We start from the raw sequence: 17863 nt of genomic DNA, 5'->3' as shown, positions 1-17863 counted from the left end.
CGTGAGGGGGCGGGGCCTGGCCTTGAGGGCCGCCCTACGGGAGGGGGTGGGCCGGGCCGTCAGAGCGGCAGACGGAGGGGCGAGGTCTAGCCGGGAGGGGGCGTGGTCGGGCCGCGGAAGGAGCAGGGTGACTCCATGAGGGGGGAGGCACCCGGCCACGGGAGGGGCGGGGCTGCGGCGTGAAAGGGGCGGGACGGAGACGCTTGAGGGGCGGAGCCAGGGCCGGGAGCCTGGGGGGCGTGGTCTTCTCTCAGCCTCGTTGACGTTGGCCAATCCGTGGGCTCGAAGCGGCCGCGGTCCCCGCCTCCCGCCTCCCGCCTCCCGCCTCCCGCCTCTCAGGGGAGAGCGCCGCTTTGCTATTGGCTGGCCCAGGCTCGTTCCGGCCTGGGGCGGGCCCCGCGAGGTGGCGGGAAAGCTGAGGCCTCCGCGCTTCCCTGGACCTTAGCGGGCTGCGGGAGGCGGCTAGTCCCGGGCCGGCTGCTGGGGCCAGTATGGACGCGGCTGAGGTGGAGTTTTTGGCTGAGAAGGAGCTGGTTACCATTATCCCAAACTTCAGCCTGGACAAGATCTACCTCATTGGGGTAAGGGCTGGGCATTTGCCTCAGGCCCCGACTCCTGGGAAAGGCCGTAGTGCTGGAGCTTCCGCTGACGCCCGCCTGGCCTCCGACTCGCCGAGGGGTCGGGGGGGAGTATGGGGTGGGGGGCGCCCAGTGTTCGGGGGGAGTTCGGGTGAGGACCCCGAGTGGTCGTGCGGGGAGTACGGGGTGGGGGACACCGAGTGGTCGTGGGGGAACCCTGAGTGTTGGGGGGTGAGTACGGCGGCGTGGGGGCGGACCCCGAATGGCCGAGGCTCGGGCAGGGCCCGGCCCCTCAGCTGTTCCCCGTGGGCTTCCGCGTGGCTTCCCCCGAGAGCCGGGCAGCTGGGGCGGGCCGGCCAGGTGCGCGCAGGTGAGGGCAGCTGCCCCCCGCGCGCTCCCAGCTTGGAGCCGCCTTACTGGGTCTGTGCTCACACCTGGGCTTTTAGTTTTCTTTAGGTTTCAGCCCGTGCACGTCCTTCCTCTTGTTTCCCCGCGGCGGGGTCCCCCATCGCCTTTCGCCCTGTTGGGTCTGACCTGGAACCTGATTTTCCTCTGCCAGGGCGACCTGGGGCCTTTTAACCCTGGGTTACCAGTGGAAGTGCCCCTGTGGCTGGCGATTAACCTGAAACAGAGACAGAAGTGCCGGCTGATTCCTCCTGAGTGGATGGACGTGGGTAAGCGCTGGGGGCAGCAGGGCTGGGGACACCCTCCTCTGGGTGGGAGCAGGGGCCCCTTCCCCCCGCCTCCATCAGCCGCTGCTCAGTGGAAGTTAATGATGAATGATTGGCGGCTCCCCTGGCAGAGTTCGCCCACCGCTGTTACCAAGGTCATGTCAGTCTGAGAAACAAACCACTTTTTGCTCAGGTTTCGACTTTAAGATATTTGAACTTGCTTTAAATTTAAAAAATACTGTATAACCTTGATGAGGTATTTCTTGTAAGTTTTAAAAAATAACTCCACTGGGGCACCTGGCTGGTCCAGTCGGTAGACTGTGCAACCCTTGATCTCGGGGTTGTGCGTTCTGGCCCCACAGCAGGGGTACAGTTTGCTTAGGAAACGTTTATAAGGTGCACGTCGAGGCGCAGAGTCCTTCCGCATCACAGGCCACGCATGAAAATGACGCATTGTCCAAACGAGGGAATACTATTTGGTATAAAGGAACGAAGGACTGGTCATGCTACACAAAGATCACATGCAGCTCTGAATATACTAAAAACCATTGAATTGGGCATTAAAAAATTTTTTTTTCTAATCTGTTTATTTTCGAGAGAGCGAGCGAGTGAGCGCAGGTGCAAGCAGGGGAGGGGCAGAGAGAGAGGGAGACACAGAATTGGAAGCAGGCTCCAGGCTCTGAGCTGTCAGCACAGAGCCCGACCGTGACTTCACGACCTGAGCCGAAGGTGGACGCTCAACCGACTGAGCCACCCAGGCGCCCCTGAACTGTGCATTTTAATGTTTTTTTTTTTTTTTTTTTTAATTTCTAGGAGAGAGAGAGACAGCATGATAAGGGGAGGGTCAGAGAGAGAGGGAATCACAGACTGAAACAGGCTCCAGGATCTGAGCTGGCAGTCAGCACAGAGCCTGACTCCGGGCTCGAACCCACGAACCGCGAGATCATGACCTAAGCGAAAGTCGGACACTTAACCGACTAAGCCACACAGGTGCCCCTGAACTGTGCATTTTAAATGGGTGAGCTGTATGTGCGTTAATTATGCCTCAGGAAAAAAGAAAATGATGTGTCAACAATGCAGACAGACTTTATCCTGAGCCGTTGCCATCTTTTTCCTAACTCAGAGACCACAGCGGCTCCTTCTACAAAGAAGAGCCATTTTTTTCGGAATGGGGGCACACACGGAATTTGAACAACCCCTGAGTGGCTTTGATTGTCCCCTCCCAAATGGGAATCACCTGGGGAATCACCTAGAAGTAAGGCCTCCTCTGAGCCGGGCACTCTCAAGTGCGTTTCCGAAAGACTGCGGGCATTTTCTCCTGCTGGTCCTAAAGGGGGTGCAGGCGGCCCTGGCGGGTGTGCGACAAAGGGAAGCCCTCATTCCCTCTTCTGAAGGGACTTGCCAGATCAGGGCACGCCGCCGGCTCGGGCTCTGTTAGCGCTGCCTCCTCTAATGGAAGTTTTGGTCCATCCGGACCCAGGTGACGGGCCAGAGCCTGTCTTGTCACAGGCCAGGTTGGAGAAGGTGTGGAGGGCTGAGCTTTCTCACGGGCCAGGGCCAGGCTGGGCTAAGGGGTGAGCATTAGTGCGATGTCCCTGGTCAGTGGACTCGGCCCGAGAGCTAGCTGCCTTCTGATTCTGCCACTAGCAGTGAGTTCCACCTGCCTCTGGGTGCCCTGTGAAGGGAACCACCTAGTTTTGTTTTGTTTTTTTTTTAAATTTTTTTACTGTTTTATTTACTTCTGAGAGAGAGAGACAGCATGAGCGGGGGAGGATCAGAGAGAGAGGGAGACACAATCTGAAAGAGACTCCAGGCTCTGAGCTGTCAACACAGAGCCCAGCGCAGGGTTCGAACCCACGAACTGTGAGATCATGACCTGAGCCGAAATGGGAGGCTTAACTGACTGAGCCACCCAGGCGCCCCATAAGTCTTGACTTCTCTCCTTGAATGCTCTCGCACTTGCCGTTTGGTCGCTTTGAGCGCCGAGCAGGACGCTCCACAGTGTGCTCACCCATCCTTCCGGTGGTGGGTGTTTGCATCCTCTCCCATTTTTGGCTACTGCTAGCGGGGCTGTTCTATGCATTCCCGGCCAAGTCTTTTTGTGGATCTAGGTTTCTAGTTCTCTAGGGGAAATACCTAGAGCGGCAGATTGCGGGGTCCTAGGGCAGATCTTGCTAAAAAAAAAAAAAAAAAGACGGGGGGCCACCTGGGTGGCTCAGTCAGTTAAGCGTCGGACTTCAGCTCAGGTCATGATCTCACAGCTCGTGGGTTCGAGCCCTGCATCGGGCTCTGTGCTGACAGCTTAGAGCCCAAAGCCTGCTTCGGATTCTGTGTCTATCAGTCTCTCTCTCTCTTTCTCTCTGGCCTTCTCCCACTTTTTTTTTTTAATATTTTTTAAATTTTTATTTATTTCTAGGAGAGAGAGAGAGACAGCGTGAGCAGGGGAGGGTCAAAGAGAGAGGGAGACACAGACTCTGAAATAGGCTCCAGGCTCTGAGCTGGCAGTCAGCACAGAGCCCGACGCGGGGCTCGAACCCACGAACCGTGAGATCATGACCTAAGCGAAAGTCGGACGCTTAATCGACTAAGCCACCCAGGCGCCCCATGGCCTTCTCCCACTTGTGATCTATCTCTCTCAAAAATAAACATTAAAAAAATTTTTTTAAAAAGTGCCAGCCAGCCCTCCAGAGGGGCTGGGCCATTACTATCCCATCGTTCCACAGCCTGGCCCTCACTGGGTGATGTCTGTCTTTTGGATTCACTGCAGAGTTTGAACAGAGGTATTTCATAGGGATTTAGATGCTGGAGAAGGGTCTGTCAACTGGATAGAGAAGAGGTGTGCAGGGGTGGGGGGCGGGGGTGGCAGGGGGAGGGCAGTAAGGAGAACCCAGGCTGAGAGTGGTTTGATCAGTTGCTGGAGGCGGGCAGACATGGTTGGAGTCTAGGCGTGTTTTAGTTCATTTATTTTGAGAGAGAGCATGTGAGCAGGGGAGGGGCAGAGGGAGGGAGGGAGGGAGGGAGAGAATCCCAAACAGGTTTCGTCTGCACTGTCTGCGCAGAGTCCTGTTCAGGGCTCAGACCCACAAACCATGACCTCACGGTCTGAGCCGAAATGGAATCGAGTTGGACGCTCAAGTGACTGAGCCCCCCAGGCGCCCCCAGGTGTGTTTTGAAGGAAGAATCCACAGGATTTGCTGAAGGACAGGCTGTGGGATCTGAGAGGAGAGTTCAGAATGGGCGCCTGGGTGGGGGCGCCTGGGGGCCTCAGTCGGTTAGGCAAGCGCCAGACCCTTGGTTTCGGCTCAGGTCATGATCTCACAGTTCATGCATTCGAACCCCGTGTTGGGCTCTGTGCTGCCAGTGTGGAGCCTGGTGGATTTTCTCTGTCTCTCTGAAAATAAATAAATAAATAAATAAATAAACTGAACAAAACGAGAATGGATGCCGGGGTTGCTGGCCTGGACTACAGAAGGAGCTGGAGGCGCATCCTCCTGAGCTGCGGGAGACTGAAGAGCGCGGGGGCTGGGGTCGGGACCGAGTCCCACTGGAGGTGCCTGTTGGCTACCCGGGCGGAAACACTGTGAGCGGCAGTGCCGGTCACTCCCTGGGAAGTGGAGACCGGGGGCTAGGAACGAGGAGGCCGTCGTGCGCGCTTAGACGGTGTTCGGGTGAGGCAGGACGAAGCCACACGGGATGAGGGTGAGGGTGGCGAAGGCGGCAGGGAACTGAGCTCTGGGTCCCAGTGTGGAGAGAGAGGTCAGGATGGCCTGGAAGAATCCGTGAGATAAGAGAACTCGGAGCACTCGGAAATCAAATAATAAATACGCTCTGGGGAGGCTTCATCTTTGTCAGATGTGAAGACGGAAGGAACCGCTGGGTCTGGCTGAGCGGAGGTCATGGTTCTTGGTGAGCTGCGTTGGCCGAGGGATAGAATAGACACACACACCCCCCCACGCCCACCCTGAGTGGTCGAAGAAGGGAATTTAACTCTTGAAAACATGGTTTGGTAGCCGGTGTCGGGAGGATTTTTAAGTCCTATCTACACCCGGCGTGAGACTGGAGCTTTGGTGGGGCTGTGGTATGGCACCGGGCTCCCCGGAGAATGGGGGCCGCTACCCCCTAGCATAGTTGTGTGTGTATCCTTTAGCCACAGCGGCGAGTCCAGATCCGGGGCTTTCTCTGACCAGTAGGACGGGGAGATGGGCCTGGGCTCCGGTGAGTGACTCCAGCTGCGGGCATCCGGCCCCCCCTCTGCAGCCGGAGTAACTTTCTCCAGCCACAGCCCCCTGTGCATCAAAGGCTGGACGCTGTGCTCTTGCCCCAAAGACTCTGACCGCTTTTCTTCAGTAACAGACCCCGTGGCCAAAGCCGCAGCGGCGGAAGAAATTTAGCCCCTTCTAGAAGAGAAATAACCCTGAATCATCTAGTGAGTGTTGTGTTCTTCCAAAAAGCGTTTTTTCTTCTTCTTCACATTTCTGTTAGTTAATGGAATAGGTAATACAGACACGTGGTAGACCCGGGAGGCTTAGAAGCTATGTTGGGCACAGTGATGGTAAAATGTGTGCTCTTCTAAATTTCAGAAAAGCTGGAGAAGATTCGTGATCATGAACGAAAGGAGGAGACTTTCACCCCCATGCCCAGCCCGTACTACATGGAACTTACCAAGCTCCTGTTGAACCAGTAAGTCCCTTTCCCCTCTTGGAGCCCACGTGTGAGATGGATCCCGAGTCTCCTCCCGGAGCCCCATCCCGTCCCCCCCGCCACACACACGTTCATCTCCGGGGTCAGTGGCGTCCCCGGCTGCCTGCTTGCTCAGACCAGTAACCCGGGAGGTGTTGGTGTGCGTGCCCGTGCCGGTTTCTCCCTTCCCTCTTCCCACCCCTCCCTCTCCTGGGAAGTCCCTTGGCGTCGGACCCCAGTGCGAGCCTCCAATGTCCTCCCCCGCCCTTATTCCTCATGGCAGCTCTGCTTTATCAGTGAAGCGTCCCCCTCGGTCTCCGTGTGCTGGAGATCTCACACGTCCTTTGCGGGAAGGGCCACAGGGCCCGCGCTTGCTCTGAGCCCTGGCCATGAGGAAAGCCCGCTCTTGGCAGACGTGCCTTGACTTCTGGGTCCCCGGGGCCAGGCTGGGCCCCCAGTGGCTGCTGCTGTTTGAACTTTTCTCTCTGAGAGAGCAAGTGAGCCGGGAAGAGGGGCAGAGGCAGAGAGAATCTTAAGCAGGCTCCACGCCCAGCATGGAGCCCAGCGTGAGGCTCGATCTCACAACTATGAGATCATGACTTGAGCCGAAACCGAGTCGGACGCACCCAGGCGCTGCTCCCCATTTCCTTCCGATTCATTCTCCATGTTGCAGCCAGAGGGGTCTTTTTTTTTTTTCCTCTGAAGTTGATTTATTTTGAGAGAGGGAGTGTGTGCAAGCAGGGGAGGGGCAGAGAGAGGGAGAGGGAGAGGGGATCACAAGCAGGCTCTGCACCGTCAGCACAGAGCACTCCTGAACCAGGAGCTCATGACCTGAGCTGAAATCAAGAGTCGGACCCTTAAGCGACTGAGCCACGCAGGCGCCCCCAGAGCTGTCTTTTAAAGATGAAGTGGCCTCGTGACTCCCCCGTTCCTTGGAGCCTGTCCAGGGTTTAGGCTCACGTCCTGATTACAGCCGGCGAAGCGCTGCCTGGCCCGGCTCCTTCTGCCTTCTCTCATGGCTCTTCCACTTCTTACCTCTGATGCTCTGGGTTCCAGACTCACATCGGCCCCTCTCGCTTCTTCACACGTACCGGGGTCCCCGGGGCCTCCGTACCGTTCCCCCTGTTCTCTGCGCCCTCCTTCAGCTTAGCCTGACTGGGGCGCTCACAGGTTCCGTGTGCCTGTCTTCCTGGCGGCTCGCAGGCCCCGTGGCACTTGTCAGCTGTTGTCTTCTGGTCACTGGTGTGGCTGTGCCCTGCCACCCCCACCCCAGTGCTGACGGGAACGGGGAGGGACTAGTTTGCACTAGCACGGTGCCTGGTGCACATGTTTGTTGAATGAAGGAATGAAGGCAATCAGTAGAGGGGGGTAGGCAAGTGTGGATGAGTTTTACTTGGGAGATACTAGAATGTAATCTGCAAAATGAGGGGTGCCTGGGTGGCTCAGTTGGTTGAGTGTCCGACTCTCGATTTCGGCTCAGGTCATGATCCCAGGGCTGTGAGATCGAGCTCCATGTTGGGCTCTGCACTTGTTGTGCCCGATTCGTGAGTCCCCAGAGACCACCAAGGAGCCGACACCGATGCAAGTACAAAAGGGTCTTTATTACAAGTGCGAGCAGGGGCTCACCCGCCTACCGGTGTCGTGGCAGCAAGGTGAAGCCAAGAACAATAGCGAAAAGGGTTTTTAAGGAGTAAGGGATGGGGTTGTTACAGTACATGTAGCATCATCACATAAGCACCAATTACAGTTACAGCTTTGACCATTCAGTATCTGTGAGGTGTTCATTACTTTTGGTGGGACCCAATCATGACTTTTGAGAATCCTTTGGAAATGACCAATTATGAGGTGAGTTCAGAGGGCCCACGTGGGGTTCAGGCAAGCGGTGAGAAATTGGCTAGTTTGTACAGAATAACTGTCTACAATTCCCAGCCTTGACTCAGACCACAGGAATGTTTTTTGATTAGCTGATCTGAGGGCGGTCCGAGGATGGCTTTAGCCTTGAGCAGTCTGAGGAACTGGGGCTACGTGCAGCCCGAGGTTGCTCTTAATGGAGGCTTTAATTTCAAAATGACATTACTTAGGCTCTTCACGCTGAGCATGGAGCCTGCTTAAGTCTCTCTCTCCTGCCCCTCACCCCCCCCGCCCCCGGTCCCTTTCCCCCTTCTGCGTGCTTGCTCTCCAAAAATAAAAAAGTAAAATTAAAAAAACCCCAAAAACATGTAGGGCCTGGGTGGCTCAGTCAATTAAGCATCAGACTCAAGTCATCCAAGTCTTGATTTTGGCTCAGGTCATGATCTCACAGTTGGTGACTTTGAGCCCCACGTCGGGCTTTGGCATTCTTTCTCCTCTCTGCCTGTCCCCTGCTCACATTCTTTCTCTCTCAAAAAAAAAATTAAAATTTTTTTTAAATGTTTATTTTGGAGAGAGAGAGTGAGCAGTAGAGAGGCAGAGACAGTGGGAGACACAGAATCTGAAGCAGCTCCAGGCTCTGCACACTCAGCACAGAGCCCGATGCAGGGCTCGAACTCACGAACTGTGAGATGACCTGAGCCGGAGTCGGACACTTAACTGACTGAGCCCCCCAGGCTCCCCTCTAAATAAATTTTTAAAAAACGTAATTTGCAAAACTTGAAGCTTTTGAAGCCCTGATGGAATCAGGAGGGCGGCTAGCACAAAAATCGGGGAGCGCCTGTCATCTGCTGCAGAGCAAGGGCCAGGGACCTGCAGAATGACACTGCTGGATTCAAGTGAAAATTTGGGGTATGTGACCCGGACTCATCCTTAAGGTGACAAGAGGCTGCTGTTTACAGAGTACTGAGCATTCCTCTAGGTAGTGGAAGTAGCCATGTGGTGGGAGCCTGTTCCCCGGCAGTTATACCCTGCGGTGTGGGAAGTGCTGCTCAGGGGTGCCGGGATGCCAGGGAAGGCGGCCTGGGCTTGAAGCTGGGGAAAACTGACCAGAGGACAGGACACTGTAGGTAGAAGGCAGGGGCGTTATGTTGGGGAAAGCAGAGCTCCTGGGGCAGATGTGAAGGGCGGGAGAGCCCAGGCTGCTGTTCTGTGGCTGCAGGGTCCCTGGGAGGGCAGCCGATGGATCTGAGAACCGCGAGTGGCAGTGTGAGTGGTGACTTGGAAGGGAAGATATGGAAGCCAAGGTGATGGGCCTGATGATCATCGTTAGTTTTTTGGTTTTCTTTTATTTGTTTTTTAATGTTTATTTATTAGAGAGGGGGGGTGCAGAGAGAGGGAGGGAGACATGGAATCCAAAGCAGGCTCCAGGCTCTGAGCTGTCTGCATGGAGCCCAAAGTGGGGCTTGAACTCAGGAGCCATGAGATCATGACCTGAGCTGAAGTCGGACGCTCAACCCACTGAGCCACCCAGGTGCTCCTCTTGGTTGGTTTTTTTTAGATTTATTTTTTTGAGCCTGAGCAGGGGAGGGCCAGAGAGAGGGAGAGCAAGGAGCCCAAGCAGGCTCTGGGCTCAACCTCCTGAAACATGAGCTCATGACCTGAGCTCAGATCAAGAGTCAGATGCTCAAGCAACCGAGCCGCCCTGGCGCCCCAACATCTTTAGTTTTTGAAGTCCAGTATCTTGTGTCTGCGGTTCCTATTGACACTCTTGTTTTAGAATATTCTTTGTACCCTATTTGGCCAGGGAAGCCGAGTTGACCTCTCTTCTGCAGTTCAGTTAACAAAGTAGCTGGGGTCCCTTGTCCCTTAACCTGCTATTCAGAGCAGGGTCTTCAATCTACTGTATAGATTTTACTCCACTGCTAATCACAAGCGACTTTCCGCACGTGGAGACCATTTCCGCCTTCCTAGCGTGCCTGGTGACGGACGGCGTTGGCCTCTGCTTTCATCCTCTATGTTGCCTTCTCCTTCAAAGGTTAGTTGAAACTCTGGCTCATGCCGGGAGGGCTGCTGCAATGACCCTTGCTGACTCCAGTTCAAACTCTTACCCAGAATCCACCGTACATGGCTTTGCTCGGTGTATGCTAATTGGTGGCTTCCTCTGTGGTGTCTGAGTGTACTTGCTTTCTCTGGGGACCGGGGCAGTTCCTAGGCCGCGGGGCTTTGGGGGGGCTTGTGCTTCGTGGTGCCGAGCACGGGCTGGGCCTGGCACAGAGCCGTTGTCGTCTTCCCTGGCGGGGTGTAAGCCCTTGGGTAAATGGTGAGGCGTGAGCACAGAAGTCATGACCTCTGAGCTGGTCAGAGAACTCCCCTGCTCAAGAGTTCTACGTCTTTAAATGGAAAGTCAAGGAAAACACATTGTGTGTCGATAACTGCTCGTGGTTTCCTGAATCCGAGCAGCGTTTTTTTAAAAAGCCACTTGTCCCTGGAGGGGCACCAGGCTGGGCCGGTTGCTGGAGCGCGCCACTTGGTCTCGGGTCGTGAGTGGGAGCCGCCCGCTGGGTGTGGAGCCTGCTTGCCAACTAAGGGCGCTTCCCCCCGACGTGGCCCTGGGTCACCAAGCGCTTCCTTCCGTGATTGCTCCCACGTTTGCTTCCCCCAGTGCCTCAGACAACATCCCCAAAGCAGATGAGATCCGGACCCTGATCAAGGACGTGTGGGACACTCGCATCGCCAAACTGCGGGTGTCCGCGGACAGCTTTGTGCGGCAGCAGGAGGCCCACGCCAAGGTGGGTGGGCGCCGGGGGCGGGGGTGCAGAGGCACCCTCCCCACGGCAGGCGCCCAGGGGACCTGGTGCTGCCTGCCGGTGTCAAGGAGTCGTCTCCCGGCACTGCCGGCTGTGCTGAGTGACTTCAAAGTTTGGTAGGGGGGCTTCACGTCTCCTCGACCAAGCCAGCGGGTTTTCTCTTGCGTTTCAGCTGGATAACCTGACCCTGATGGAGATCAACAGCAGCGGGGCCTTCCTCACCCAAGCGCTCAACCACATGTACAAACTCCGGACAAACCTGCAACCTCCGGAGGGCGCCCCGTCGCAGGACTTCTAGAAGAAAGACCTGGGTTGGCAGAGCGAGGCCTTGCGCCTGCCGGTATGTGTGCGTGCACCTGAGGCGTGGTAGAGGCAGTCCCGCTTCTGGAGTCCTAGAAGTGTCTTCTGAACGTGTGAAAAACTGTGTACCGAAGCAAGGAATGGGTTCGTGACTTTGTCGGAAAGCAACGGGTTTGGGCTCCGGCCTCAAGACTCCCTGGAACTTGCCGTCTGTCTCTGGGAGCCAGCTGTTCTTTGCTGGGGAGAGAAGGAGGCTTTGGCCAGACGTGGTGTTTCTTCCTGGCAGGGCCTCCGGCTTCCTGTGCGGACTCGCGTGCCGGTGTGTGTCTGGTGAGGCTGTGTACTGGCGATGCAGCCCAGGGCTTCCCCTTCTCAGCCGATGCTCATCTTTAGTGCTTAGTTAGCCCCTCCTAGAGTTCACTCACGGAGGACGGCATGTGAGCCACTGACCATAATTCCTCATGTGAGCTCAATAAAGACGGAGTCCCCCCCAGAACTCACACTGCGTTTTTCTTCTGCATTTTACTACCAAGGGGCAAGTCCTGGGCCTCAGATGGTCTGACTGACCAGAGGGAGATCACGGGTGTAATCGGATTGCTCTCTCGGCTACTTCTGGTCAAGGTGCAGGGGTGCTTATCAAGAGGAAAGCCAGGGGGGTGCCTGGGTGGCTCAGTCGGTTAAGCGTCTGACTCGGTTTTGGCTCCGGACACAAGCTCATGGTTTCTGGGCTCGAGTGCTGCATGGTTTATGGGTTTGAGCCCTGCGTTGCGCTCCACACGGACAGCACGGAGCCTGCTTGGGATTCTCTGTCGCTTGCATGTGTGTGTGCGCGCACACTCTCAAACTCAAATGCATGAGACCACATCAGAGGTCCCCTTTGGACTCAGAAGCCATTCTGAGTCCTTGGCGTGATTTAGGATTCCTTGATTATGCACAGACAGAACGAACCCACACACAGACTTGCAAGTCCAGGGGCCTGGGAACTGGCTACCAGTGAGCCGGAGACAGATGACGGACAGAAGGAGTGGGGGCCCTGCGGGGTTTTCACGAGATTCATAAACTAAGAACCTAAAAAAAAAAAGGAAAGTGTGGGGAAAATGATTGTGTGCTCGGGGGCACGTGGCGTGCCGGGAGGGCAAGTCCGGCCTGTGCTGCTGCTCTTGCTGACAGAGAGGAGGCATTGTTGGAGGCAGGGCCTCAAGGAAGGATCCATTTCTCCTCGGAGAAATACATCTCCGTTGTGGCTTAGAATCACTCTAGAAATTCCCTTCACCTGAGGGGAGAGACGATGGGTCGGAGGCACACAAGGGCTAGAAGGTTCTGTGCCCGGCTGGCTGTGGGTGGTGGTGCGGTCAGGAGCGCGCTCTCCCCCTCGGGCCTGCCGGGTGTGCACGCGCCATCAGCCGAGCTGAAAGAACAGCCTCTGGTGTTTGCCCTTCGGTGTTCAAGGCCTAGACTCACCCGATGTGACTCAGGCACTGTTTCTCCGCTCCGGAGTGCTCCCTAGCTGTCCTCCGACAGACGGCTCTTATCTGAGCACTGAAGGGTCAGACACCGAGAGGACGGCTGTCTGTCACTTAAGGGGACGGTCGAGAGGATCGCCTTCAGATGACAGGACTTGCCTTTTCATCTGGGGACCCTTCTAGGCTGAGACCACATGCTACTGGGGAGAGAGTCAGGATTCCTGCAGAGCTCAGACCTCACCCTTTCATCCCTTCCTTTTAGAACCCGTCTTCACGTTTCACCTGTAAAGCTCAGCCGGCTGAGCCGCTGTGTTTCGGCCCTACTGGAACATATAAAAAGATTTTCCTCTTGACAGGATTTAGGAAGATTTTATTTTTTTTTGGATGTTGTCAGAAATTACAGCAATATATTCATAAATACCTAATTACTACATTCAACAAATAATATTACAATACAATTAATTCAAACGAGTACACTTAGAACAGGTTTAATTTCACAGCATCTAAACTGCCCCCAGAGTGACCAAGGCATCCCTCCTCCCTCCCGTGTACTGGTTTTACCAACCTAGCAATTGAGCACAGGGTACACACAAAGGAACACCGATCGGCGTGGTCTTGCCCGGGTCAAGGCGGAGTGAAGGAGCTGAAGTTAAGTGCTGGACCAGAAAGCTGGGACAGGCTACTGGCAGGCGGGACGGGAGGAAGTTGGTAACTGGTTTCCGTGGGGGGGTTGGGGGGGCTAATTCCTCTAAGTGGCTAAGAAACACCTAAGAGTCACAGAATTGGCTTGTGCTGACCAGCTCCGTCTTGTGGTGGGTCCCTGGAATTTTCTGCTTCGAATCCGCTCAGAGGGAGAGGGGGCGCCTGAATTTTGAGACTTGGCAGCATTATCGAGCTACTTGAGGAAAACCCTGTTCTACGTCCAGACCTCGTCTTCTGATTCTCTGCTGCGGAGAGTATGGGCTCCTCTAAGTCCTCTACTAGAATGTGAAGGCTTGCTCAGCGTTTAGCCTGTGTTCTGTAGGAGAAAAACCCGTCAAGTCCTATCTCGGCCACTTATCTGAGATAATGGGGGAAGATCGTGACTTTATGTCCGTTTGGCTCTAATCAAAAGAAACATTTTCAACCGATCAGGTTGTGCCAGCGCCAAGCTTGGGGGAAAGCTCTGGTTTGTTTCTAATGACGGGATTACGTGCAGAACCGCAGGACTCCGCTTTGGGGGTTCGAGGGCCCTCGCAGGTGGAGTGTGCCCCGCCCCCGCGCCTTGACAGGGGCTGCGGGAAGATAGGAGGTCGTGAAAGGCAGAGGTCTGCGCGAACAAACGGGCCCGAGCCTCGTAAGGAATGCTAGAGCGGGTCTGCTGGGCTCAACTCCGTGCGAAAGAGCTGACAGACATTGTATGTATGTCCTTTTTTAAGCCCAAACGGCAGAGAAGTGGTTCTGTTGTGTCCAGAGCCTCTGAAAGTGAAACTAGCCAGTGGACAGGACAGCCCGGTACCGGGCACTGGGTCCTGGTGGTGCACCCCTGCTCTCTCCACATTCTCGTGGTTTCTCCGTGCTGCCTACTGGGCCGCATCCTAATGGTCTCATTGCCGCGAGGCGGGAGGGTGAAGAGGCAGAGTGCAGGAAGGCGGAGGAAGGCCATATTTTCTAGAGGCGGGGACCAGAGGGGTTCTAGCCCCACCCACAGCTCCCGCCCCTAGGTGGGGGCCGCCCCCATGCGGGCGTGCCCCTGACCCCCACAGCCCCCTCCCCTAACAGCACCCCAACCAGGGGCTCCCTTCGGGTCGTGAGGGGGTGCTGTGCTCTGTCTCCTCTCTAGCCCTTGCCTGGCCGATTAGGAGGGGGCGTCTGGCCCTTTTCTGGGGTGGTGGCGGGGCAGGGAGCGGGGTGCTGAGGCAGAGCCCTGGCGCTTGCTCTTTTGGATATGAGCCAGCCGCCTTGAGAGAAATTCGGGAATCTATGCCCGACTTGGGCAGCAGGAGCCCCCTCCAAACACCTGTCCCCACCTGTGGGCCATGTCAGTCGCCCAGGGTCTTCGCAGGGGAGGGGAGGCCCGCGGAACAGGCCTGCGCTCCCTTCCAGTTGTTTCTGTGGACAGGAAGGCGCTTGTTGACCGCTGATAATACTGGCGGCACTTTTTGTCTGAGTTTGCTAATAACTGGAAGATTCTTGGCAGATGTACAAAGCACACTGTGTGGGAACAGATAAAACGACGACGCCATCTGCCAGCAAGCTGCTCTGCACGGCTCCGGCCCGGGGCCCGGGGCGCTGCCGCCGAGCGCGGTGAGTAGCCTTGCTGAAGGTCAGCCAGCCCGTCCCTGACCCCCGACCCCAGGCGCAGGGGAGCCCGGCCACCTAGGTGCTTGCCTCCACCCCCACCCACAACAGGCCGGCCCCCGGCTGCTTTGGCCACGGGTTTCGGCCCATCCGGGTGAGAGAAACTACCCGGATGGGAAGAAAACCCTGGTGTGCACGGAGACGGTCCCTCCCCGGTCCCAGCTGCTCCTGTGCTCGGGCTGGTCAGTCGCAAGGAGGGGAAGCCCAGGCATGGTTTACCCTACTTGCAGGCTTTTACAAAGCTCTGCCTCTGAAGGAAAGCTTCTAAGGTTTCTACTTTGCACCTGTTCTCAGACGGGCTGCTGTAAAGCCACCTTAGAATTGGTCCTGTCACAGAACGCACGCTCCCTTCCTGCCAGGTTCTTTCCGCAGAGGCTGTGCCCTCCCCACCCCGGGCCAGGGGGCCGGGAGGAGGTCCCTTTCAACATCACTTTCTGGTGCAACTCAAAAATGACGTGACTGCATAGGTGCCAGTGGTAAGCTCTTTTACTTTTCTTCTTCTTTAATTGTTAAAAACACTTCAATAGTTTAACGTCCTGACCAGCAGCAGTACAAACACTAAAAGCAAGGGTTTTTTTGCCCAGGGAAACAAAAGCAAAAAAAACAAACAGAACCCCCAAACAGGAAAACAAACAAACAAAAAATCCCCCCAAACCACATATTTAAAAATGGCAGGCTTTTTTTATAACAATAATTAAAGTAATAAAAACATACAAAACTTTGTTTTTTCTTTTTAATATATATACACAGTACAAGGCTGAAGCACCTTTGACTTTTCTCTCAAAATTTACGTTTTGTATGAAAACACCGCACCCAGTGACAATCAGGCAGGTGTGGCCATCCGTATACATAGGGCTCTGTACACTCCCCCCCCCCCCCCAACGCAGTAATGAAAAGGTACCTTCAGTTGGGTGATGCGCTTTAGATCAGGGCTTTTCCAGGGAAAAAGCCTGTGGGCCCGAGGCTTCGGTTCTGGTGCTTTGTGGGCTCCAAGGACCAGTTGCTTGGAAGGAAATTTTGCAGGAAAGTAACAAAGCAGCCCTTTTCCAGAAGAAGGCACCCCCACCCCTGCTTCCTTCTGCCAAAGCCGGTCTCCGTCCCGGGGAGGAGCGAGCCGATCCCATGCCGCGGCGGAAGGGGACTGGGCTCTGGTGGCGGGGCCGCCCCAGAAACCTGGCGCAGTCGGTTTGATCCAGTCTTGGGCGCCGAGGGGCCATCCGGGAGACAGCTTTAGTGTTGGTCGAGAGAGCCTTTGCTTTCAGATTAGAACGTAATGGCGTGGGGGAGGAAGAAAACCACCTTTCCAAAGAAAAACCAAAAAACCAAAAACAAAACCCAAAAACAAAACCATGGGCGTCCTCGTCGGCGCTCGCTGAATGACCGAGGTTGTCCAGTTGCATCGAAGTCAAGGCGAGTCCCTCCTTCTGGAGCCTGGAGTCCTTCGCTTCATGCATGGCACGTTCTCGTTTTTTTTTTGTTTTTTTTTTTTTTTTTAAGTTTTAAGCTTCAAACCTCCCAGTGAAAAATATTAAATATTCAAGGTAATAAAATAGATAATATTTCTATACTATAGGTTCGGCCTAGCGCAAGGGAAACCGTCACCTAGGGTAGCCCTTAAAGTAACCTCTAGGCCAGTGCATTGCAGGCAACACAAGGCACTTCCTTAAGTGATCCAGTTCTGCCTGGAGTCGCTCCCTCTCTGAAACAATCTTCTGCTTCTGGCTCCTCAGCTCCTGGAGAGAGAGCGTCGGGTAACACGTTCACCTCACGGTAAGAAAACGCGTGGGGCAAGGCAAACCCCTCCAGTCTGGAAACCTCCCCTTCCCAGCTCCGGGATTAGGAGCGGGGGCTCTGGAAGAACCGGTTCAAACTGTGCCCAACACCTTGGGTTCCCACAGGGCCTCTTCGGTCTCCTAAACCCAGGATGGGTTGCTGGCTCAGCACCCGACCCGGAGATTTTTAAAATTAGCCCTGGTACTATACACCCTCCGCCGCTCAGGGGCGGCGGGCCCAGGCTGCAGGAGGAGGGGGCTGCGGAGGGGGAGCTTTGCTCCTCCGGTAAAATCCTCTCCCACCCTCCCCAGCAAAACACCGTAGGGGGAGACAGATGCAGGTAATAACTCCCCTGACGGGAGACGGGAGTAGCCTCTCCTGCCTCCCAGAACCCAGAGTCTGTAAGACAGTGCCCCCGCCTTAGCTAAATCTTGGGGGCTCCAACGGACTCCTGAGTTCCCTGACCCCCAAGACGACACGCTCTAGCCTCACAGGAGCAGCACCACCTCTCAAAACTCGTCTGTGTGGGTGATGGACGTGAACTTGAATGAAGCCCAGTGTGTTTTAGGAACCCCTCCCAGGCACCCACCCAGGATTTTTATTCCTCTTCCCCGGGGGGCGCCCGGCACTCACCGCCATGCTGTGGGAGAGCTGCTCGGCCGTGAGGCTGAGGCTGTAGTGCTGGGCCTCCAGCCGCCTGCACTGCGTCTGCAACACCTGCCGTTCCAGATTTTGCTCTGAAAAGACAAGCCGTGTTGAGCTGCTGGGCAGGCAGATGCCTCTCCGGGCCAGCGCTCTGCTCTGAACGGCACAGGGGCACCCAGCCTGGTGCCACAAGGACCGGGTGTCAAAAGGCTGCTAGGAACTCGTCAAGGGTAAACGCATTTCTCAGAAGGACGGAGGCTGGATAAAACGAGGGTGCGGCCTGAAAGCTTTTACTAAGCTGCTCCAAGGCCAGAGTAAACTTCGAAATTGAAAACATAATTTTAATTAGGAAAATCTCTGCCTTTCCAGAAGATACTGGGCCTGCTTTTCACAGGGGTGACTTCAAACTTTCAAGGATCAAGGATAAATCCCTTTCTATGAAGCGTTTCGAGAATGGAGACCCGGGAGAGCGTGTGGACGGTCCCCAGAAGGGACAGCGCAACAGAGCAAGGGTCCTGCATGCTGCTACTTGAGAACAAACAAAGACGTGAAAAGCGTGAACCAGTGCAGCGCGGAGCATGCTGACATCAGGAACCACGAAAGCTGGACAAAAAGAAGGCTGTCCTCGCCCAGGAAACACAGTCCCCTGCGGTCACCTTTATTTCATCCAAGTCTCATAAACCAGAGAAGCAGCTCCGTCAGTGCCATTCCCCGTTCAACAGCCCAGAGTTCAAGGGGAGAAGCACATTAGTCCC

At 55.6% G+C, this 17863-nt stretch overlaps 2 protein-coding genes across 9 annotated transcripts in view; one reads left to right on the top strand and one right to left on the bottom strand.

Annotated features, from left to right (window-relative positions):
• Window positions 1-403: 403 nt before the first annotated feature.
• GINS2 (GINS complex subunit 2) lies at window positions 404-11387 on the top strand. 2 transcript variants are annotated; one of them, XM_039222785.1, is made up of 5 exons: window positions 404-581; window positions 1138-1252; window positions 5830-5929; window positions 10443-10569; window positions 10760-11387. In XM_039222785.1, exons 1-5 carry the CDS (start codon window positions 492-494, stop codon window positions 10883-10885), a joined length of 558 nt encoding a protein of 185 aa, XP_039078716.1. In that variant the 5' UTR covers window positions 404-491; the 3' UTR covers window positions 10886-11387. The 2 variants fall into 2 exon arrangements, with proteins under 2 accessions (XP_039078716.1, XP_039078776.1); XM_039222845.1 differs by lacking the exon at window positions 10760-11387 and adding an exon at window positions 9689-9815 and having other exon boundaries at window positions 10443-10530.
• A 4022-nt stretch (window positions 11388-15409) lies between these two features.
• Window positions 15410-17863, bottom strand: part of GSE1 (Gse1 coiled-coil protein) — a 233661-nt gene continuing 231207 nt past the window's right edge. For all 7 annotated transcript variants that reach the window (XM_039227433.1, XM_039227418.1, XM_039227426.1 and 4 more), the window contains 2 exons: window positions 17097-17200; window positions 15410-16423 (listed from right to left, as the gene is read on the bottom strand). In XM_039227433.1, the coding sequence (XP_039083364.1) occupies window positions 16289-16423; window positions 17097-17200 (239 nt within the window). In that variant the 3' untranslated portion in view covers window positions 15410-16288. The remainder of the gene's footprint in view (window positions 16424-17096; window positions 17201-17863) is intronic.

Source organism: Hyaena hyaena, unplaced genomic scaffold (assembly GCF_003009895.1).
Source record: "Hyaena hyaena isolate Hyena2069 unplaced genomic scaffold, ASM300989v1 scaffold_1, whole genome shotgun sequence".
NCBI classification, from domain to species: domain Eukaryota; kingdom Metazoa; phylum Chordata; class Mammalia; order Carnivora; family Hyaenidae; genus Hyaena; species Hyaena hyaena.
Note: the sequence above shows the minus strand (reverse complement) of the source record. Positions and strands in the feature narration are given on the sequence as shown.

Coding starts and splice junctions, on each gene's coding strand:
- GINS2 (XM_039222785.1), top strand. CDS start 492: ATGGACGCGGCTGAGGTGGAGTTTTTGGCTGAGAAGGAGCTGGTTACC. Junction 582..1,137: donor ACAAGATCTACCTCATTGGG/GTAAGGGCTGGG, acceptor TTCCTCTGCCAG/GGCGACCTGGGGCCTTTTAA. Junction 1,253..5,829: donor TCCTGAGTGGATGGACGTGG/GTAAGCGCTGGG, acceptor TCTAAATTTCAG/AAAAGCTGGAGAAGATTCGT.